Source organism: Sturnira hondurensis, unplaced genomic scaffold (genome assembly GCF_014824575.4).
Source record: "Sturnira hondurensis isolate 20B ecotype Veracruz unplaced genomic scaffold, ASM1482457v3 Scaffold0002039, whole genome shotgun sequence".
In the NCBI taxonomy this organism is placed as follows: domain Eukaryota; kingdom Metazoa; phylum Chordata; class Mammalia; order Chiroptera; family Phyllostomidae; genus Sturnira; species Sturnira hondurensis.
The window spans coordinates 1,416,733-1,440,482 of NW_028074670.1; the positions used below are offsets into that span (position 1 = coordinate 1,416,733).

At 37.2% G+C, this 23,750-nt stretch overlaps 1 protein-coding gene and 1 long non-coding RNA gene across 3 annotated transcripts in view; one reads left to right on the top strand and one right to left on the bottom strand.

Annotated features, from left to right (window-relative positions):
- Nucleotides 1-229: 229 nt before the first annotated feature.
- On the top strand, nt 230-22,488 carry RNF103 (ring finger protein 103). Of its 2 annotated transcripts, XM_037038946.1 has the most exons (5): nt 230-337; nt 450-899; nt 3,074-3,213; nt 15,496-15,611; nt 20,351-22,488. In XM_037038946.1, exons 2-5 carry the CDS (start codon nt 674-676, stop codon nt 21,921-21,923), a joined length of 2,055 nt encoding a protein of 684 aa, XP_036894841.1. In that variant the 5' UTR covers nt 230-337; nt 450-673; the 3' UTR covers nt 21,924-22,488. The 2 variants fall into 2 exon arrangements, with proteins under 2 accessions (XP_036894841.1, XP_036894844.1); XM_037038949.1 differs by lacking the exon at nt 20,351-22,488 and adding an exon at nt 12,949-13,033 and having other exon boundaries at nt 230-899; nt 15,496-15,604.
- LOC118982076 (uncharacterized) overlaps nt 750-23,750 on the bottom strand; it is a 43,278-nt gene continuing 20,277 nt past the window's right edge. Inside the window, exon 2 of the long non-coding RNA XR_005065479.1 lies at nt 750-1,052. This is a non-coding gene — a long non-coding RNA (uncharacterized LOC118982076). The remainder of the gene's footprint in view (nt 1,053-23,750) is intronic.

Below are 23,750 nucleotides of genomic sequence, written 5' to 3' on the forward strand. Positions count from 1 at the left end.
CCGCCCGCCGGCCGGAGCGAACCTGGAGCCGCCGCCGCCGCCGCCGCCGCCGTGCCTGCCGCGCCTGCCGCGCTTCTCGCGGAGCCTGGGTGGCCAGCGGGGCCTGGGCCCTGGGCACCGGGCGCGGCGCTGCGGCGTCCACTCCTCTCCGCGCGGGGCCCCGGGCCAGGCCCTGCCGAGTGCCGCGCCCTCCTGACTCTCCGCCTCGGGATCCCCGCCTGCCCCTCCGGCCCCGCCTGCAGCCCCGACCCTGTTTCCTTTGTGGATCGGAAATATATTTTTGGCTTCCCCGTTCCTCTTGATATTACGGTGCTGGAAGGACGACCCCGCCACCTCGGTCAGTGCCCCCTGCCTGGGCGGGCTCTCTCTGCGCTCCTCTCCTTTCGGTGTTTAATTGATGGGGCTTTAAAACTTTTTTCCTTTTATTTTTCTCGCCTTTTGACTGGAAGGCCTGGAGTGAGGCTTTGCGCCTGTGCCCCTCGTCGTCTGGCCCTCACCCCCCAGATACCCAAGTCCACCTGCCCCGGGCCGGGGATGTTCCGACAGTGACGGCGGCGAGGGCAGAGCCGCACTCTCAGATCGTGTCCTCACCCAGTCCGGGGTGAACACGAACTCACCCACCCCCCTGTTTTTCCCAGTCGGAGCTCTCTGCAAAGAGAAGACGCCGGGAAAGATGTGGCTGAAGCTTTTTTTCTTGCTCCTCTATTTCCTGGTCCTGTTCGTCCTGGCCAGGTTTTTTGAGGCCATTGTGTGGTATGAAACTGGCATCTTTGCCACTCAGCTGGTGGATCCGGTGGCGCTGAGCTTCAAGAAGCTGAAAACCATTCTGGAGTGCCGAGGACTGGGGTACTCGGGGCTGCCCGAGAAGAAGGATGTGCGGGAGCTTGTGGAAAAGTCAGGCGAGTATCGGGCTACGCTGATGTCTTGTCCACCCGGGGTGGCGAGGGACCTGTACTTCCTCGTACCTGGTGGTACCCCTAGAATGAGGCCTTAGCTGGAAAAGTTAAGCGAATTCCTCCGAGAGCTGCCCAGTTTTTCTTTGTCTAGGTTTTCTACCAAAAAAAAAAAAATGCGAATCCCCGTTTTGAGAAGGAGTCGAGTTATTTGTAGGGATTTGTGTGTCTTTTCAAGGTTATTTTAAAGTATAACAGTTTAAAGTGCACCTTCTTAGCATTGTTTAATACGTTCACTGATTTTCTCAAAATTCGAGAATTTACAAACTGGAAAGCATTATTATTTGTCAGTTGAAAATCATAAGGATATAAGAAAAACCACCGAACTTGTCTGTAAATAGCAATATCTGTGACTTTAATAATAGCGAGTTATCTACAGGGAACATATCATTGAAATACTTAATGTCAAAGAGGCATTTAGGCCTAAGATTTAAATGTAAAATAATGAGTTTAAATAGAATGTGTGCACTGTACAGTGTTAGTTTTTCATACTTTAAGCGTGGTGAAAATGAGGTGAATTTTTTTTTTTCGTGAATGCCTACCTTGTTTGTTTTACATTTCTGTTACGACTTTTTTAAAAAATACCATGTATTTTGGACGTAAACTTTTTTCCCCCTTCTGTGTCACAGGGTAGCAAGGTACTGCTACATCAACTTAAATGAGCTGGGAAATAGAATTGAAATAGTGCTAAGAGAATACCATGATAAAGAATGCATTTTCAATTACTGTTGGTTTTGGGGTAGGATTGGATAAAAACTATGGTTAATTTTTTCCACCCCTGCATAAAGCATATCCTTGTTTAGATATACTTTCTTGAAGGGGAATGTACTATCATTTAAGAAAGGCATTCTAGATTGCTGTAGATAACAGTTGAAACTGATAGTTATCTTTTTTTGTTGTTTCAGGCATAGCTGTCAGCTGTGTCTTTCGCAAGAAAAATATTTTCTTTATTTAGTACCCTATAGCTATACAGTATGATGGGCAAGAATATTAACTCCAGAGGATTTAGCACTCACATACTTGCAAGTTAAGAGTTATCAAATTCATATATTCCTACTGGGATAGGGGAGGGAACCCTCTCTGTAAAAATGATATATTTTTCTTCAGAGGAAACATAAAATTGTCTATTATTCTTGCCTCCTGTTTACTAACTGGTTGATGGTGACTTTTATATCTGGGTGGGGAGAATGGAATAAAGTAGAAGATCTCTAATAACTCTCTAGGTTTATAAATGTGTCTTAACTGCCAAAGCCAAATCATCTTTCATGGTACAATAGTTTGATAACACAGTTTTTTTCCTTTTGACTTTTATTTAATGTTGCCTTCCTTTCAGCCTAAAAATATTTGTCACTTTTCATGGTACAAGGGTGTGCATATCACTTAAGTAAAAATATAGCCTACAAATATATGACTCAGATTACACATTGTATAGCAGAGAGGTCTTGGTGTAGCAATTTAATTTTATAATTTAAATATTTGTTGTGTGTGGTTTTGCTACTCTGATGATAAAAGTGCTTATTTTCTCAGGTTTAAAATTTAAGGCAAAGGTTAAAATGATTTGACATTAGTGTTTTTCTTTACTTTTTATTAGATGATGTAAGCTCTAAATTTATAGTTAATTTGTGTTTGAATATGGAGTTTGATCTTATAGGTGATCTTTTTCTCTAACCTCCAAGTCATATAAGCTCTATTGCTATTTTAAGCATATGGTGATGGCAAATTCTGGAGACTCATTGCTAAATGTAAGTCAGAAGTATATAAATCATACTGTTTAAAAATTACTTGAAGCCTGGATATGTTACATATAAAGCTAAGTAATATTTTGTTAGCTTTTGGATCAGTAGAAATTTAGTAATTTCCTAATAAATTATGTGATGACCCTCCCCCTCCCAGTTTATAAACCCCACGAGTAGATGGATTTTGTCTTTATCCAATTTTGCCTGGCACGTGATGTAGTAGGTTCTTATTATATATTTACTGAATGTATGGATCTTAAATGGAAGTATTCATGTTCTACTCATCAGTAGAGTACAATGAAAGTATAATAATGAAATTAATCTTTGGACTTGAGGAACGAGGGATTTTTGAAATCTTACTACTGTTGTTTTTTTCGTCTTCAGGTGACTTAATGGAAGGTGAGCTCTATTCTGCACTCAAGGAAGAAGAAGCATCTGAATCTGTTTCTAGTACCAATTTCAGTGGTGAAATGCATTTTTATGAGCTTGTAGAAGACACAAAAGATGGCATCTGGCTGGTTCAGGTATCAGAAACAATGATAAGAAGTGAATTTATTTTTACCAAAATAGCATTCCCCACTTGGTAACACTTCTGTGTACTCATGTCAGGTTTCTTAAACATAACTCATTTCTCATAGGGATGCTCCAGTGTCCCCTTAAAGAGGTGACGGAGACCGAGGAAAATGAAAATTGAAGAGTAGGGGATGGGAAATGTTGGGGAAAGAGGTTTGACTGCTTTGTAGCATCAGCAGAAGCAAATCCATTTTAGTTGTTGGATCTGCATTAAAGTAAGAAGCTCACATATATATTCCTTTAAGTTAGTGAGTTGTACTATTTTTCTTGATTTTGTTAAAATCCAGTTTTTAACTCTGCGATACAAATAATTTTTATATCTAAAAGGAAGAACCTAAAGTTTAAAAAAAAAGGTAAGAGAATCCTTCTGTAATGAGATAGCCAACTTTTGTGAAACTATTGTAGGGAATGGTGGGGGTGCTCATTACTTTGCTTATGAAATTCATGATACTATAATTTTAAGCCCTAGCTCCATGAAAACTATGAGGTTTAATTAGCATATTAGACTTTTAGAGCTTTGAAGGACTTTAAAAATAATTTCTTATGTTCCCAGAGTATAGTTTTTGTACCATTCATGGTAAATAAGTAGGCACATATTATCTATCATTTACGTATTTTAATGTAAATTAGAAAAATCAATATATCGAACATATAATTTCCTAAATAATCACTTAGGGCTAGGCTAAAGTTATTTCAATTTTTAAAATGTAAGTTTCTTAAAGTATGATATTAAGTAAATAAACAGCATGAATTCAGCTAAAATTATGATTTTGAACTAGGATCAAATCCCAGGTCCCCTCATTTCTTGTCTAATGCTCTTGTCATTGCACAGTGGTGCTGGCAAAGTTTGATTCAGGGTATTAAAAAAACAAAATAGCTGTGTTTTCATATATCTTTCAGTATGGGAACAGGACTGTAAAATGTGGTAGAAAAGCTGAGTTCAAAGACCTTCGTTGCAGATCTGGTTCTCTCACTAATTTCTTTATAATGGTGAATAGCCTTTCTGTTGCACATGGTCTCAAATAAATACATACATATCTAAAGAGAATGGAATAGTACCACAGTTCACTAGGCTACTGGGCAAAGGTTTGAGGATTCTTCAGGTGATTACATTGGATATCCATGACCTTTCCCTTACTTGCAATCTTCCTCTTGTGTTTGACTTACTACCCTCCAGATAATCTAATTCAGTAATTTAAAGTGAATTTATTTTCCAATTACAGTTGATATACAATGTTAGTTTCAGGTGTACAAGATGGCGATTGGGCATTTGTATACTTTACAAAGTAATCACCTTGATAAGTCTACTATCCATCCGACACCGTATGTGGCTATTACAATATTATTGACTATATTCCCTATGCTGTACTTTACGTCCCTGTAACTATTTTTATAACTGGCAATTTGTACTTTTAATTTTTTTTTCTTAATGCCTTTCAACTTTTCACCCGTCCCCCCACCTGCCCTCCCATCTCGTGACCATCAATTTTTTTCTCTTTATCTGTGAGTTTGTTTCTGTTTTGTTTATTTTATTAGATTCTCTATATAAGTGAAATCATATGGTATTTGTTTTACTCTCTCTCTGACTTATTTCATTTAGTATAATACTCTCCAGGCCCATTCATGTTGTTGCAAATGGTAATTTTTCATTCTTTTTATGGCCAAGTAACATTCTATTGTAAATATGTACCCCATCTGTGTCCAGTTGTCTATCCATGGACACTTAGGTTGCTTCCATCTTGGCTATTGTAAATAATACTGTGTGGACATAGGGATGCATTTTCTTGTCAAATAAGTGTTTGGGATTTCTTCAGATAAATACCCAGAAGTAGAATTGCTAGGTCATACGGTAGTTCTGTAATTTTTTGAAGAACCTCCATACTTTTTTTTCAAAGTGGCTGCACCAGTTTGCAGTCTTACCAACAATTCAAACAGGTTCCCCTTTCTCCACGTCCTTGCCAACAGTTGTTTACTGATTTATTGATGGCAGCCATTCTGTCATGTCAGGTGTGAGGTGATACCTCATTGTGGTTTTGATTTGTATTTCCCTGATAATTACTTATGTTGAACATTTTTTCATGTCTTTTGGCCATCTCTGTTTCCATTTTGAGAAGTGTCTGGTCAGGTTTTCTGCCTATTTTTAAATCAAATTGTTTGTTTTCTTGGGTGTTAAGTTGTATGAGTTCCGTATATTTTGGATGTTAACCCCTTATCAGATGTACCATTGGTGAATGTCTTCTGGTTAGTAGGTTGTCTCTAGTCTTTTTGTTTTGTTGATGGTTTCCTTTGCTGTGCAAAAGCTTTTTGTTTGATGTAGTCCCATTTGTTATGCTTTCTTTTGTTTCTCTTGCCTAAGGAGATATATCAAAAAAATACATACTAAGAGTGATGTCAAAGAGGTTACTGTTTATACTTTTTCTAGTTTTCTGGTTTCAGATCTTATTACTGGCTAGTTCATTTTGAGTTTATTGTTGTATATGGTATAAGAAAGTGAACCAGTTTCATTTTTTGCATGTATCTGTCCAGTTTTCCCAACACCATTTTTTGAAGAGGTGTCTTCACCTAATTGCATATTCTTGCCTCCTTTGTCATAGATTAACTGACCATATTGGCATGGTTTAATTTCTAAGCTCTCTCTTTTGTTTCATTGGTATGTGTCTGTTTTTATCCCTGTACGTATCAGGGAGTGTGATACGTACAACTTTGTTGTTCTTTCTCAAGATTGCTTTGGCTAGTCAGGGTTTTGTGATTCCATATATATTTTAGGATTATTTATTCTAGTTCTGTGAAAAATGTCAGTGGTATTTTGGTAGGGATTGCATTGAATCTGTATATATCTTTGTAATCAGTAATTTTTTCAGCAAAGGGAGAACCTGGGAGGGTATAGTTCATGCCTTCTCCATCAAATTCTAGTTATTTCTGTGTTAATTAGTTGGTATTAAAAAATAAACTGTAGCACTTTTAAAGTTTTTTTTATATTTTTTTAAAGATTTTATTTATTTATCTTTAGAGGGGGAGGGAAGGAGAGAGGGAGAGAAACATCAATGTATGGTTGCCTTTCATGCATCCCCTACTGGGAGTTGGCTTGCAGGGAACTGGCCTGCAACCCAGACATGTGCCCTGACTGAGAATCAAACCGCAATCGTCTGAGTCGCAGGCCCGCGCCCAATCCACTAAGCTACACCAGCTAGGGCTCCACTTTTAAAGTTTTATAAGTAAGTTGTTATTCTACTTCTTTTCCCAGATATTTATTTCTGATAGTCTAACTAAGGAGAACTTACTGAGTTTGATAACTTTAGTTTTATGACTGAGGTTAAGTTGAATAGCCAGTCCTACTGCCCCGTGTTCTGTGTTTAAATGTTTGTCCACACATTGAATGTTACCATAGAGATAAATGATAAAAATGCTGAGCGCCTTCCAAACCCGGGAAAGCCAGGTCAAAAGTCTGGAAATCTTTTGGTATGTATATTGGGCGTTGTTACCTGTACACAACAAACGTATCCTGGTTCGCTAATTAGCAATTTATTCTTGGCTTATAAATTATCTAATATTTTTTAATGCCCCATTAAAGGTATCCATGGATTTAACTCCCTTATTATGTGACAAAATTTACAAAATATGTATATGCAAGACCCTCAAGATGTATCAGGAACATAAACCAGGCTGAGTCCTTGCTCATTCAGGCAGCTTGAATTCCATTTGGGAGAGTTAGGCTCTGAATACATAAATACTTTAATATGACATCAGTTTGGGGAAAGTGCTAAGAAGGAAATAAGCTAGGTCAGTTCAGGTCAGAGGATGGGGAGTGGCAAAGAATTCTCTGATAAGGTGACACTTGAATGGAGGGAAGATGAAATAATGAATGATGGTGAATGTTAGCGTTATAAATTCTAATCACTAAATTGTTATTGTCTGAATATTTTTAAACCTCATAGGTATTAATACTTTCAAATGATTTCTTAGAAAAATGGAATGTATTTATGTGGTTTTCGGTGTGTTAATGATGTAGTAGGAGACAAACATAAACACACTTAATTCTTCCAGTGACCTTCAGGATTTGAATTTACCAGCAGTGTCTGGTTTGTAGTCATTGGGCCGAGTGGCTTTTATCTGTCAAATGGCTGAGCTGGGTTGAGAGAACAGTCTCTGGTAGGACACTGAGAAGACTGAGATTGAAACCCTGTCTTTTGTACTCTGAACTTACCAGCTTACCTATCAGCACAGAAATGGGTGTAAGATCTTAAAAGGAAGCTTTTTTTTTTTTTAAATTAAAAATATCTGCTAGAAATAGAAAGGAGATATTGTCTTGGTTGCTGGTCATTCAACTCAGGTGATACTTATCTAATCTCTTATAAAAGATAACTTTCAGCCCTGGCTGGTGTAGCTCAGTGGATTGAGCTTGGGCTGTGAACCAGAGGTTCACTGGTTCAATTCCCAGTCAGGGCACATGCCTGGGTTGCAGGCTGAATCTCCAGTGGGGGCCACGTAAGAGGAAACCACAAATGGATGTTTCTCTCCCTGTCTTTCTCCCTCCTTTCCCCTCTCTCTAAAAGTAAATAAATAAATAATTTTTAAAGATTTTTAAAAAGATAACTTTCAAAAATTTGTTTTTAACAGTTTAAATTACTGTTCTTTCATTATTTTAGAAGAAGCTGTGTAATTTGCCCTTTTTTGAAGTATATTTTAATGATTATGCTATTACACTTGTCCCATTCTTTTTTCTCCCCTTTATCCTCCTCCACCCAGTACCCCCATTCCCTACATCATCTTCCCCCCGCCCTTAGTTCATGTTCATGGGTCATACTTACAAGTTCTTTGGCTTCTCCATTTCCTATACCATTCTTAACTTTCCCCTATCTATTTCATACCTACCAATTATGCTTCTTATTCCCTGTACCTTTTCCCCCATTCTTTCCCCTTATCCTCCACCTCCCCACTGACAACCCTCCACATGATCTCCATTTCTTTGATTCTATTCCTGTTCTAGTTTGCTTAGTTTGTTTTTGTTTTTAGGTTCAGTTGTTGATAGTTTTGACTTTGTTGTCATTTTATTGTCAATAATTTAGTCATCTCCTTTTTCTTAAATAAGCCCCTTTGACATTTCACATAATGAGGGCTTGTTGATGATGAGCTCCTTTAACTTGGCCTTACCTGGGAGCACTTTATCTGCCCTTCCGATCTAAATAATAGCTTTGCTGGATAGAGCAATCTTGGCTGTAGGTCCTTGCCTTTCATGACTTGGAATACTTCTTTCCAGCCCCTTCTTGCCAGTATAGCTGATAGTCTTATGGGAACTCCTTTGTAGGTAAGTATCTCCTTTTCTCTTTCTGCTTTTAAGATTCTCTCACTGTTTTTAAGATTCTCTCATCTTTAATCTTGGCTTATGTGATTATATGTGCCTTGGTGTGTGCTTCCTTAGGTCCAACTTATTTGGGACTATCTGAGTTTCCTAGACTTCCTGGAAGTCTGTTTCTTTTGCCAGATTATGGAAGTTCTCCTTCATTATGTTTTCAAGTAAGTTTTCAATTTCTTGCTCTTTCTCTTCTTCCTCTTCTTCTGGCACCCCCGTGATTCGGATGTTGGAACATTTAAAGATGTCCTGGAGGTTCCTAAGCCTCTCCTCATTTTTTTGAATTCTTGTTTCTTTTTTCTGTTCTGGTTGAATGTTTATTTCTTCCTTCTGGTCCAAGTGGTTGGTTTGAGTCCCTGTTTCATTCCCTTCACTGTTGGTTACCTGTGTATTTTCCTTTATTTCACTTTTCATAGCCTTCACTTTTTCCTCTATTTTGTGACCATACTCAATCTTCTGAGCATCCTGATTACCAGTGTTTCAAACTCTGCATCTGATAGGTTGGTATCTCTTCATTGCTTAATTCTAATTTTGGAGCTTTGATCTGTTTTTTCATTAGTGCCTTTTTTTTTGTCTTGATACAGCCGTTATGTTACAAGTGGGGGAGCCTTAGCTATTCACCAGAGTGAGGCAACCCACCTCATGGCATTGTGGCCCTGTATGTGGGGGAGGGGTCAGAGAGGGAATAATGCCCCTTGCTGTCCCCTGCTTTCAAGAGACCAGCAGTTTCTCCCACTGCCACAACCCCCTCAGGTTTTTACGGCCAGAGATTCTGAGGCTTTATTTCCCCCAAGTTGGAACCCAAGTTTCACTGTCTGTCTTGCCACCCAGTTGGTCCTCCTGGTTTATCTATCCCCCACCCCTACCCCTCTGCCCAATGTGGCCCCTAGTCCATCACCCACAGCCTGGTCTTCCAGCCACAGCCTTGCCACATGTCCTCTCCACCCTGGCTGCCTGTGTTCACCCCTCCTACAAGTCAGGATGAATATTTCTTCTTTAACTCTTGGTTGTTGTTTTTGGTTTTTAAATGGGTTGTTTCTTTTGATTGTGCCAAGAGGCAAAGAGTGTCTACCTACTCCTCCATCTTGGCCGGAATAGGCCAAAAAAACTCCGCTTTTTTTAATCTGTGAGGATGCAAAGATCCCGGCCAGTTCAGTCCTCTTCAAACTGCTTTTATTTTAGATATTCTGTATAAGAAATAGCTAAGCATACCCCGGTTCTCTCTTCTTTTGCTCCCAGTTTTCTAGTATCATCTCTGTCATCCTGACACAGATGAATTATAGTTAGTTTTTTTTATTTATTGAGAAAAAATGTAATTAAGTAGCATACAACTGATAATTAGCACTTTAAACTTCATATGTTATTTTACTGAAAGGATGTGTGGATTTATTTATTTAGGGAAAATATGACTTTGATAAATGAGCATATGAGCCCTGGCTGGTGTGGCTTGGTTGGAGTGTAGTCCCGTAACTGAAAGACTGCAGGTTCAATTCTTGGTCCGGTCACAAACCTCGAGGTTTCAGGGGCTGTCTCCGGCCTGGGTGCGAATGGGAGGCAACCAATCAGTGTTTCTCTGTCTCCCTTCCTCTTTCTCTCAAAAATCAGTGAAAAAATGTCCACAGGTGAGGATTAAAAAATAATTAATAAATGGGTGTGTGACAGCTATTCTATTATTTGTCCAGTTCTTTATTTTTCTGGAATGGATTGATTGATAGTCTAGGCTGACTGTCTTTTTTGGTGACACTTCATGTGGAGTGACACTACAAAAGGAAAAATGCATTTCAATTGATCCTATATCCTTATGACATCTATCTTCTCTACAATTCATGCGTCTGTTTTCTGAATAGTACATGTTAAAAGATCTTTATATTTCCTCCTCTTAATTGTTTGAAGATTCGTGCTCATGAATTATCCTTTTGTTAAAATAGAGTATTAGGGTACCCCTCTTCACATTAAACTTTTCTGTGTCCATCTTACACTCTCTATAGTGTGAGGTGAAAGGAAGTAACTTGTTTTCTAACAGTTCTTTCTAGCATTGTTAGTTCCTGCTTTGTTTCTAGACCAAGCTTATTTCATTAGCTGTTTTTCAGTTTTGTGGATTCTTTGATTCTGTTGCCATCCAATCTTCTTAGCATCACAAAACAGAAGACAATTACTTTTTCTTTCAAAATATTCTTAGGCAGATAAACAGTGGATATACTTCTGAAATGGAAAAGTTTGCATAGTTTGTGGGTTTTAGGGATGTATCCTTATCTTAACATTTCTATTTCTGTGTTGTGACTTTTGTTCAAAGAAGTGCAAAGAAAAATTGTGATATTTGTTCCCTACTGGCTTTGTCATATTTTAAGGAATTTAACATCACTGGAATTGAGATAGCAGTGAAAAGCATCATAGTATTTGAAGTAAAGCTTTGGGTCAGTATCTACTGAAATGTTATGCTAATCTATTTTCTCTTGGACTGGAAAGAGTTAATAGCTGTTTTAAAATTTGTTCATCTTTGCTCCTAGATAATAGTTGTCCAGGGAGAGTCTAACCTGTTTATTCCTTTCTTGACACTACTATAAATGCAAAATACAGTCAAACCTCAGTTCTCGAACATCTTTGTTCTTTCTTGAACAGCATGGCCCTTGACCGAGTTGTTCACATACACAAAACAATGCCTCACTTGTCCAACAAAATCTGGGGTCTCAATTATCAACCCTGTTAAGCATAAAAGGGTACCTGTATGATCAGCCGTGTGCCTCTCAGGCTACACACAAAGGAGATTCAGTTTTCGAAAAAGTCACTTATCAAACAGTTTCCAGAATGAATTAAGTTCGAGAACTGAAGTTCCAATGTATATGGCCAGCCATTTTATCCTTTATTTTTTTTAGTGAAAAACTTTTGTTTTTACTCATAAAGAGAGTTTGTGAGAAAACCAAAGAAACAATTAAATGACATTGAGTTTTGTTTTTGTCCATCACTTTTCTGCACTTTTAATGTTTTCATAAAATTTGGGTATATTTAGGTGATTCTATGATTTTGAAAGAAGAAATTTCCTGTTAAAATGAAATATTGAGAGATGCAGAATAATTATTGCACAGCACTCCTGTTCTGTGCAGTGATGTTATTTAATTTAGCCTAGATGTTGTATGGGGATTAATAATAATAAAAGGCATATGCCAAATGTTCTGATTAGTAATAAAATCCACCTTTAAAATCTAGGCAAAAGGGTCTGGCTTTTTCTTCCACCAATGTAACACCTACAGTACATGTGGAAGACAGTAGGCAATAACCTGAGGTCCAGTTTTTCTTTGTGAGTTTAACTGGACTACACAGGTTGACATCAGAAGATACGGGCACTTGGCATCACACACTCTCCAACCCAGTTCCATTGGGTGATATGCTGGCGCCAGCTCATACTGTTTCACGAAGGGCGATTGTTAACATGTCTTCCCAACTCCATATTTAGAGATGTCATGTTGCTAACTTGAAGTCGACCATCTGGGCATATTTACACTAAGGAAATCAGCAAATCAGAGCCTCCTGCTTCTTCTGGAGAGCTAGTTAAACATTTATCAGCAAACCACTGGTTCCATTTATTCATTCAGCTGTCTAACAGATATTCAGATCTGATGTCTGCCAGTCGAACCTTGAGGTGAGCACTGAGGGCACAAAGACGAATAATGATAGTCTGTGCCATAAAACAGCTTGTAGTTTGGTTAACTGAAATGTGTGGGCCAGCAAAAATCTTAGTGTATGGATGACTATCTTTCCCATCTGAGTTAGGTGGTGCATGGTGGTGCTAGCATCTTAAGGGGTCCTAAAGAAGTATATTAGACAACGAAGTGGAACCTAGGAAAATTGCAGTAGTTTTGCAATGGAAAAAGTATATTTTTAAATATACTAGATAGGAAGTCTTTATGTTTGGGATTAAAAACACTGATATACAGTTGCATAGCAAGATACTATTTATGATAATGCTTGTCCGGAAAACATTCTAGATAACAGGTCATTGGGATAGGGACTTTTGTTGTAACAGTAATTAAAAACTTGGAGACTTTAGAGAATCTATATAATCAGAAGTAGAAGAATGAGTTACTAAACCATAAAAAGTTAAAATTGTTTGATTCAATATAAATATTTAACGAGTACCCAAATGAGTTAGGCTAGCTGCGTTACACTGGCTGCAGAAAATACAGTGGTGAGCAAGTGTCGGGATGCCAGCAGATACGGTGGGGGTGGGGGAGTGAAAAGATTGCTTCACTTGTAGCCTTTTGCCAAATCTGTCCCAGACTTGGAACTTAGGCTATACTTTTATCTAGTTTTTTTCCAGTCTCTGATATTATTCCCATAGAGAAGTCAACTGCCAAGAAAGATGCCTCGTTTCTTAATAAGACCAGAGTGTGAACGCCTCTGGGAATCACTGTGCATTCTGTTGGGTATGAGCCGGAGTTGGGAACTCTTACTGGTGCAACACAGTAGTAATAGACTTAGTTTTTGTTATGCCATGTGACTCAGATAGATGAGTTATTTTGTGAAAATTAAGATTTTAGTGGCTGTTTAATTCAGCCTCCACCACATTTAATTTATGCTAGCCCTTTAGTTAAATGATATGACTATTTAGGACATTGGACAAAATAATTTCTAATTGCATAAACATAACTCTAGAGTCAAGTAAAATGCTTTTATGCCATGCCTAGTAGATCTTTCATTTTTGTGTGGCTTTCCCAGTCAGGGATCATTAAACTCTTCAAAAGCATGTGTTGGAACAGCTTGCTGAAAGATAGGCTCTAGGGTTAAACATTGTCATGTACTTGCCACAGGGGTGTTCCTGCCTCTCTTCACTCACGTCTGTTGTCTGTGCTGCAGCCTGAGTGCCTGGGAACAACCCCGTCTCATTCTTACTTTCCTTTCCCAGTGCTGGAGCTCTTGTAAATCTGAAAGGCACCTGTGCATTGATCAGAATCTTTACTGAAAGAGGCCCCTAGACTTATGGCCATAACTCATATTGATTAAAGCACCTCTTGATTAATCCCTTGATGCAATATCATTTTAAATACAGACCTGAAACATTTGGGTTATTTGCAGCCTTGAAATGGGAGTGAAAGGGAGTTCCTTTTGTTGTTGTTGACACTATTAAAGATGTCCCCCATCCCCCCACCCCTTTAGGTAGGAAGGCAGAACAGGCAATGTGGTGATATGATTGCACAGACACTTCTTAACCCTGAGCAATTGAAAAATAACTTCAAGATTTCTTTGATTACTTGACAGAAAAAACTGTTATTGACTCTTGAATGGTAGAAAAAAAAAGAAGAGAAATGCCTGTCTTGCTTGATCTCTCTTATTCTTCAAGTAAAATTTATATAGCACATTTAGACTGTGAAAAAAATGCAAAGCTAGGGACTCAAATGTAACCAGCATAAACCGTCTCAGAAAGAGCTTTCATCTCCTAAAACCATGTCCTCAAATTGCCTTCTTTCTGGTTACCTCAGCCATCTGAGCATTTGAATAATAACTTGTGTCTCCCTCAATAAGATCATTTATTGTCACTAACAAGTACTAACAAAACCATTTGTTTATGTCCTAAATTGTGTGTTTATTAAGCATCAAAGTTATGTTACAAAATGTTACACATGCATGTATGTCTGTAGGTTTGAGGATGATGACATCAGTGGTATATGGCAGTGTTTATTGGACTGTTGGCACATGTGGTGTTTTTCCCCACCGTGTGCTCTCTCTCCTGCTGTTGCCCTTGCAGATCTGTCGGACTCCCAGCAGAGGGGCCAGAGATGAGGTGGCTGTACCAGCTCCTGCCTCTCCCTGGGAGTTGACTGTTGGCACTTGGTTCACACACACCCCTGCAGTGTCTCTTCCTGGAGGCTTTGTGAACATGAAAATAGCCTTTCCTTTTAGAAAGATTAGAGGCCCTCAGAGTATTTATTGTGTTATAGTTTTGAATTAAATAGTACTAGTAATATAGCATTCATGAAAAATAAAGTAGAGTATATACACCCTAGGCTTAAAATAAATCAAATGGATGTTTTCACGAGGATGTTTTTGGCTTTCCTTTAAGTTCCTATTTAGTTATTTTTGTTTGTGTTTTTGTTTTTAATAAGTATTCTTTTATTTTTATTTTTTACTGGTATCTTTATTGCAATTCTGCCTTCATTTAAAGCAGGAAAATTACAGAATAAAGGGAAAAGGTATAAACAAAGGCTAAGAAAAAAACTCATTATATATTTTGAAGGTTAATTTACTCAAGTTAATTTAGTTTAGGTTTTTTTTAAGAAATATTTTTTCTTATCCCACTCTTAATTGTGTTTGAAAGCTATTTGCAAGTTTGAAGTAGCAGTTCAAAAATGTAGAATGCATGATGGTGTTTTTTTTTTTATCTGTTAGAACCGTTTGTGATTGTTATGAAAGGAGAAGTATTGATTTTAGTCAAAGCACCATTTAATAGAAAACATGTGTTTGACTCTGGCTCCATAACCATACTTATAAAACAGTGAAATGTGAACTCATCAAATCCACATGTGATCATGTTAAGTGAGCTTTACTTGGATTATTGTTTTAAATTTTCAGAGCAAAGAAATGACTTCAAGAGCCATTTTCTTACACCGTAGGGTGGAGAAAGGATGTGGCTGGCTTTTCAGTATGGCTTTGACTCCCCTTTGTAACTGCCACAGAGTGCGGGGGTTTAATGAATTGTATTCAGTATGGTAGGTCTTTCCCAATTGGACAATTAGTTGCTTCTTCTGCAAGATTTTAATGATAATGTGATACAGTAAAAAAGAGCTAGGAACAGAATATCTTTTTCAAAGAAGTGAAGTAATGTTATAAATGGTTGTTTTGACTCTAGTTTAGGTAATTGAAATTTCTGTTTTTCTTTTGCAAAAAATAGGTCATAGCAAATGACAGAAGCCCCTTGGTGGGTAAAATCCACTGGGAGAAAATGGTGAAAAAGGTGTCAAGATTTGGAATACGGACAGGCACTTTCAACTGTTCCAGCGACCCCAGGTAAGCTGATGAGGCAATTTTTAGAATTTGAGTTCTGACGAGAATTTTTAAAAATAAAGACAATGGTACTAGAAGCTTCTTTAAAATGAAAGCTGTTTACAACATTTTGCATACTGTTAGTTACACAGGTGCTTGATTAATAGTTTTTGATAAACTGGCAGTTATTTACTTTTTCTCTGAAATCTCTTTTTTTCCTACCTGATTCTTCTGTGTTCTTTCTAGTGGGAAGACTCCTAAGGGCACACCTTCAGTCCGTTTTGTTTCACTTTTCTTTCCCAGAGGGACTTCAGCACATTTATGGCTTTAGGTGACACCTTTGGGCTGACCTAAGTCTTCCGTAACTCAGATCTGTGGTTTGCATTGTGGCACTCATTTTCATCTGCCTTATTCCTAACATACCCTGTTGGCTAAACCCAGGGTTCAAATTCACATTTATTCTCTCTTTCTTTTCTTTAAAAATTTTTTTTAATTTGTTCATATTTAGGGAGAGAAGGAGAGAGTGAGAGAAACACCGATTTGTAGTTCCACTTATTTATGTATTTATTAGTTGATTTTTGTGTGAGCTCTGACTGGGGATTAAACTTTCAACTTTGGCTTATTAAGATGATGCTCTAACCAACTGAGCTACCAACCAGGGCATCCTCTTTTTCTTTAATAAATCCTATGCCCTTTCTACCTTTCCTTTTCTGTCTTTTATTGTTTATTTGTTTGTTTTTTCCATTTTGTCAGACAGGAATCCTTGTAGGCATATTTGTTTTTCTTTTTGTCATCTCCAGTATTTAGTCTGTCAGATGATTTCTTGTTTTATTATTCCATTATTTGTTCTTTATAATGCATTTTATTTCATTTTCTGGTGCCACCAAGTTATAACTTCAATTTGTCTATTTATTAATTATCCATTTAATAAATAGCATGGATAGCATGTTTTATTTAGTGCTAAGGAAGGGGTATATGATGTGTATGTAGAAACCCCCACAACATAAGGCAACTTCTAGTGTAGGTAGATATGCCCCATTTATCTCCCAGGTGGTATAACATTGATTGTTCTCAATTAATGTCCCTATTTGATCACTGTCAATTTCCTGTGGTCTACCAGAGCACCTTCCAGCATGAAATCTCTAGCATGAAACTTCGCAAACCACTTCCGACTTGTTCAATCAGTCACAGCCCCTTCTCCATACACTACACAAATTTTTTTTTGCATTTGAGTTGTGTTTTTACCTTTCTTGAAATAATAAAGCATATATGCCAAAACATTGCATATTTTCTTCCATCTTCAATATTAAAGTGTCTACACAAAATTTCACTGATTTTGTTACCTTGTTTTAAGTGCACGCTGACATGGCAGCTGTCAACAATACAATCTAACAAAACTGCTTTGAATAAAACTGAAGACAACCAAGTGCTACTAGAGCCATCTTACAGAAAAAATCAAATGGACTTTTTGGCCAACCCAATGTATTAGAAATATCAAGTAAAAACAAAATTACAAAAATGTGAAGTTGAAACACATATTACAGTCTAACATTTAAAGTTAGATAACATTAATAAAGAGTTCAAAAATAAAGTAAGCACAACATAAAATGAAGATAATCTATTAAGCATGAGACATTGAAGGAAATAGTAATATTTTATTTTTCTGGTGTCATCTTAATGAAGCAGAATATATCAGAAGCATCATAATTGAGGCCAGTGGATTTTAGTACAGATTTTTCCAGCTTCTTTTGGAAAAGTTTTTTTTGATTCTGTACTAGCTGAAGAATGGTGAAGACACATGTAAGCTACCTCTGTACATTTTCCTCTAAATCCTTCATTTTCAAATAACCCCACCTTATTTATGATAAAGAGATATATTTTTGAGAAACATTTTGCTGTTTTGTAGGTTGCAACTATAATTTTTTGTTATTAAAGAAGCACTTTATCTTAATTTTCATCACAAAGGTAAAGATTTTGATGCACAGTTACTTGTTTCGGTTCTAATAATGTCATATTCATGTTTCCTTTTATTCAGAAAGTCTTCCAAGATAAGAACTGTTCTTGCTATGGAAGCTGTGCTTAGTCGGGGTTTTTTCTTTCTTGCTTCTGAGGATTGTGGAAATACAGAAGAACAAAATAGTAAGAAGAACTGGCCAGGGAATAGTGTTATTCAGCAAGCATTTTAATCATGTTTTGAATAATCAAGTCATCATTTTGATCCCAGATTCTTAAAAACACCAAATCTCTCTACTCCACTGTCCTGTTGCCTTCTTTACTGTAGCTCCTTCTCTGGGTCGCTTCCGGGACATCCTCCTCTGTCTAGTGGGCCAGCCCATTGCACAGCAGTACTTTCCTGACCTGTTTCACCCCCTTAAGCCCATTTGGGACCACCACCTCCTGGCAGTGTCTGACTGCCATGGCAGAAGTCCTCATTCCTCTACCTACGCATCCAACTTGCCTGGCAGTAATCTTGTCATTCCCCAGACAAGCGATCTAGCTCAGACAGTTGAGCCTTTCAGCCATCTATTCTCTGCTCTTTTTTTAGAGAAGTAGTTGTATAATCTTGTGGGGGTTGGAGAGATCAAGGTAAATGGGTTGGGGGTACCAAATGTGAGAGCCTCGGGTAGGGGCCCGTGGAATAAGCAGGGTAGGAGAGATTGGAGGAAGGGCCAGGAAGGCCAAGGAGGCTGGTGACTTTGTCTAAAGAAATCGTATTATATAAACAATATCAAGCATGCCACACCAGAAACCGGAGGACCAAAACTCACAAGCCATGTTTTCTATCATTTTTAGTCTTCACATTCTCTAAGAGATCTCAGAAGATTTACTTTAAAAACTAGAGGATATTTTCATGGTATTGTTACTGAATTTATTTAGGCCTTTAAAAAGCTTTTAAAATTTGACAGTGAAAGTTTTTATATGGGTGATGAAAGGTAATATAACATTCTTAAAAATAATATGTGCATTACTCTTTATTTCTAATGTTTAGCAGTAAGGTTTAAATTAATATGATATACTTTTTTGTATTGGATTTCTTTAGAAGAAAGATAAATAAGTTTAGATAAATGTGTAATGGTAGCCTGGTGTTTTATAAGTACTAGAGTGTTTTCAAGTCTGGAAGACATGATTTAATTTGAAAGATACATGATAACATACAGGCTTATTTTTTTCTGGCTCTTAAATTCTGTCTGGAATGATAAACCTTAAAAACTATCACTTAGCTCTGAACTGAAAAGAAAGCACATAGTACTTTCTACATAGCACATTGTTTGGACTCCAAAAAAGAAAATGTATCCAGGTGGTAGATTTTTCTCAACTTTTACTGAGGTAAATTTTCGTAGCATAAAATTCCACAGGGTGGGTTTAAAAAAAATAACTTTTTCTTAAAGATAACTATTTCATTTATAATCTCACCACTGTAATCCAATGACCATTTTAATTTTTTTAGTATTTCTTCATTTGTCAATTAGAGGGAAAGTAATGTCACAAATATTATAGTAAGAATCAGTCTATTTCCTAAAGGACTAGAGTTGTGACCCTACGGGGTAAATCTAAACAAGTGATTTAATTTTAGATAGTTCTTCTGTACTTACTCTTATAAAATGGGGTCATCATTGGACTGAATCTCTTCTTAAGTCTTACTATTTTTGTTTCTTCTCTGTTAAATACTCTTGTTCATGTTCTTTAATAAAGAGATGAGCGAATAAAAGACAATGTGGGACTTGCTGTTTTGTAGGTGAGCTTTTGTGCACAGTACTCTGTAAAGTGCCTGCGTGCATTAGGCATTGTGGTGGGTGCGTAGGTTGGTATAAATAGACACAGCATGGCACCTCTCATCACAGAGCCTGCACTCAAGTCAGGGACCGAGGCTGTAGGATAATCTGTTTCCTTTTCTCTTCGCTTATCTGCATCTAACCATTCTTAAGACCTAGTTTTGTTTCTAAACCTTTCAGGAAATTTTCACCAGTTCAAACTTAACAATGATACTTCCCTTTTTGAACTTTTTCTTAACATTATTTAGAAATAGAATATATACAGTTTTATACTTCTTTTATTTCCTTAATAAGATTTTAAATTCCTGGTGATCAGGAATTATTTTCCTATTATCTTCTGGATCTTTGTCTGTTGTATAAGTGGCTTTTTATTATTATTTTTAATTATTTTACCATTGTTCAGTTACAGTTTGCATTTCCCCCCACCCCAGCCAAACCCACCTCCCTCCCTTGCTTCCACCCTCCCCTTTGTTTTGTCCGTGTGTCCTTTACAGTAGTTCCTGAAAACCCTTCCCCACTCATTCCCTCCCCCTTCCCCCCTCCCCTCTGATTATTGTTAGATTGTTCTTAATTTCAATATCTCTGGTTATATTTTGTTTACTTTTTTCTTTTGTTGATTATGTTCTAGTTAAAGGTGAGATCATATGGTATTTGCCCCTCACTGCCTAGCTTTTTTCACTTAGCATAATGCTCTAATGCTGAAGTATTTGCTGATTTCCTTGAATTTTCAAAGTACATTTTTCTTTTTTTAAAAAAAAAGTAGAGATATAAGGCATAATACAAAAACAGACCTTGCTTTTCCTCATGTACAAGCTGCCAGATATTGGTACTGCCTTTGATTTTGTAGAGGTTATTTGGTTTGGGGGAGAGGGAATCTTAAGCACTAAAGAAATTTATCAGGGGAGGAGAGATTGTTCTCACAACAGTGAGGATGAGCAAGCTATCTTAGCTAGCAGCCTGGCTGTTTACTTACAGTTTACTTTTTTATAGATACTGCAAGAGAAGAGGCTGGGTACGATCCACACTCATTATGTCTGTTCCACAAACGAGTACTTCTAAAGGGAAAGTCATGCTTAAAGAATACAGTGGACGCAAGATTGAAGTAGAACACATTTTTAAGTGGATAACTACTCATGCAGCTTCTCGGATCAAAACTATTTATAATGCTGAACATTTAAAAGAAGAATGGAACAAAAGTGATCAATATTGGGTAAAAATATACCTGTTTGCAAACCTTGACCAACCCCCAGCTTTCTTCTCTGCATTGAGTATAAAGTTTACTGGAAGAGTTGAGTTTATTTTTGTTAATGTGGAAAATTGGGACAACAGGAGTTCCATGACAGATATCGGTGTATATAACACGCCATCATACATACTTAGAACTCCTGAAGGAATTTACAGATATGGGAATCACACAGGTGAATTTATATCTCTTCAGGCCATGGATTCATTTTTGCGCTCATTACAACCCGAAGTAAACGATTTGTTTGTTTTGAGCTTGGTTCTAGTTAATCTTATGGCTTGGATGGACTTATTTATCACACAAGGAGCTACCATAAAGCGATTTGTGGTTCTCATAAGCACTTTAGGGACATATAATTCTCTATTAATTATTTCCTGGCTACCGGTGTTGGGCTTTTTACAGCTCCCTTACTTAGATAGCTTTTATGAATATAGCTTAAAACTGCTGAGGTACTCTAATACAACCACACTGGCTTCCTGGGTCAGGGCAGACTGGGTGTTTTACTCTTCACACCCGGCCCTGTTTCTCAGTACGTACCTTGGACATGGTTTACTAATCGATTACTTTCAGAAGAAGAGACGGCGCAACACCACTGAGGAAGTCAATGCCAATAATTTAGAGTGGTTATCAAGTCTGTGGGACTGGTACACCAGCTACCTCTTCCACCCGATTGCTTCTTTTCAGAACTTCCCTGTAGAATCAGATTGGGATGAAGAACCTGACTTATACTTGGAACGATTAGCTTTCCCTGACCTTTGGCTCCACCCTTTGATACCAACTGATTATATTAAAAACTTGCCAGTGTGGCAGTTTAAGTGTCTGGGAATCCAGTCTGAAGAGGAGATGTCGGAGGGTTCTCATGATACCGAAAATGACTCAGACATCGAGAGCACAGACACTTTTAGCAGTGAGAAGGATGTTTTTGAAGATAAACAGGGCAGAGTTCACAATTCCCTAGGAAGAGCAAGTCACTGTGGTGCTGAGGCTTGTTCATGTGCCAATAAAGACTGTCAGACCAGCCTATATGAAAGGAAGAGGAGGTCATATGGGTCATCCAACACTAATGAAGATATGGAACCTGATTGGTTAACTTGGCCTGCTGATATGCTGCACTGTACTGAATGTGTTGTTTGTCTAGAGAATTTTGAAAATGGATGTTTGCTCATGGGGTTGCCTTGTGGTCATGTGTTCCATCAGAATTGCATTGTGATGTGGTTGGCTGGTGGCCGACATTGTTGCCCTGTTTGCCGGTGGCCTTCTTATAAAAAAAAGCAGCCATATGCACAGCATCAGCCCTTGTCAAATGATGTCCCATCTTAACCATGTGCAATTTGTCCTTTATAAGCTTTGAGTATCTTACAGCTTGCCTTTTTAATGTTAGTCACAATGTTTTTGTGGTTTGAAGTTTAGTTTAATGTTAGTGCAGTGACAGGAAATACACATTATGCTAATGTTGATGAAATTACTTGGCTGTGTGTCAATTGAATGCATACTTAATTGTAAAGATTTTTATTTACAACATTGGCAATTGAGAAGTTAATGTTTTGTTTTGTTTTGTTTTGTTTTTGTAAGCACAAAAGAAGTATGGTAGGAATTTATCCTAGCAAGACTTTATAAAGTAGGATCAAATTCTAATGGAATTGAGGCAATTTCTTATCCTAAATGTTTCCCTTTTTACAATCTCTGTCCAGCATCTCTTGGTTAAATAATGTATGCTCTGAGACATGAAATTAAAACGGATCTATGAAATAAATTATTTTAAAACCAGAAGATTACAGCTTTTCTAGTGTTAAATTATTTTTGATAAGGTGTCTGAATTCTGTAGGCATTTTATTGATTTATTAGTTTCACAGATAAGTCAAACATGATTCATGACTCATGTGGGGAAAAAAAGACAAAAATTATGTTGCTAACTCTGGCCAGAGGTGACGTTAAGTCTGTCTTTTAGGGCTGGTTAGCTTTAATGGGAAGAAATTTAATGGTGGGCTTTTTTTTAAGTATTAAATCATTTGTGACTATTTAGAACATTCATCTAAGTCAACCAGCTATAGCAATTAGCCACCTATAGATTACTTTATATCTTTTTCCTGACTTTTTGTTTTGAAAAAGTTCAAAACTACAGAGAGGTAGGAAACACAGTATAATGAACACTCACTTCTTTACCTAATTCACCAAGCATTTTACATTGTTAGATTTGCTTTCTCTCCTCTGTGCATATTGATCATCTTTCTTTTCTCTGGTTTTCTTTTTCCTAATCCCTTTGAAAAATCTTAATAAATTTCAGTATTCAGATGCTAAATATATCACTACATAGCTCCCAAGAATAGGGCTTTGTTTTTTTTTGACACAATCAACCATACCATTATCATTCCCAACAATTTTAACATTGATTTAGTAATATCTAATATATAATCTATGTTCCTCAATTTCTTCCAAAATATGGAAGCAATTTTGTATTTTTATGTGTTTGTTTTGTTTTCATGAACTCAGGCAAGGTTTATGCATTGAGGGTAGTCTCCTTCCATTCTTTAGAGCAGTTCTCTGCCTTTTTTAAAATTTATTTTTCATTTTATTTTATTTTTTTATGTCTTAACTAATACTAACATTGTTGAAGGGTACAGACTAGTTGACTTACAGACTGTTCCACATTCTGGGTTTGTTTGAATGTTTCTTCATGATTAAATAAAAATGAAAGATTTTGCCTAGATAAAAATGTATTCCATCTGCTTGACATCAGGAGACACAGGCCACTTTATAATTAAAAACGAACTTGTGTGAATATCCTGTTTCTCAATGACCTTTAATCCAATGCTTTTAATATCCACTGTTGATTATTAACCCGAGTCAGTTCTTCAACAGTTGTAACATGGTGTTTTCTAATTTCATCCTATATTTATTAGCTGCGTATTTGTGTATGTGAAGAAGAGCTTTCCATTTTCCACTTTCTCACACTTTAATATCACTATGCACTTACAGATTCTTTTTATATCCAATGTGCCAAAATTCATTTTTTTTATGTTCAAATTATCCCAGATTTGGTGAGAGCCCCCCAATCCAGCTTTTATGCCCTATTGGCATGTCCTTTTCAATCTTGAAGAACTTCCTTGCTTTCATTGTAAAGTATTTCAGCTCACTTAGAAGTTTCCC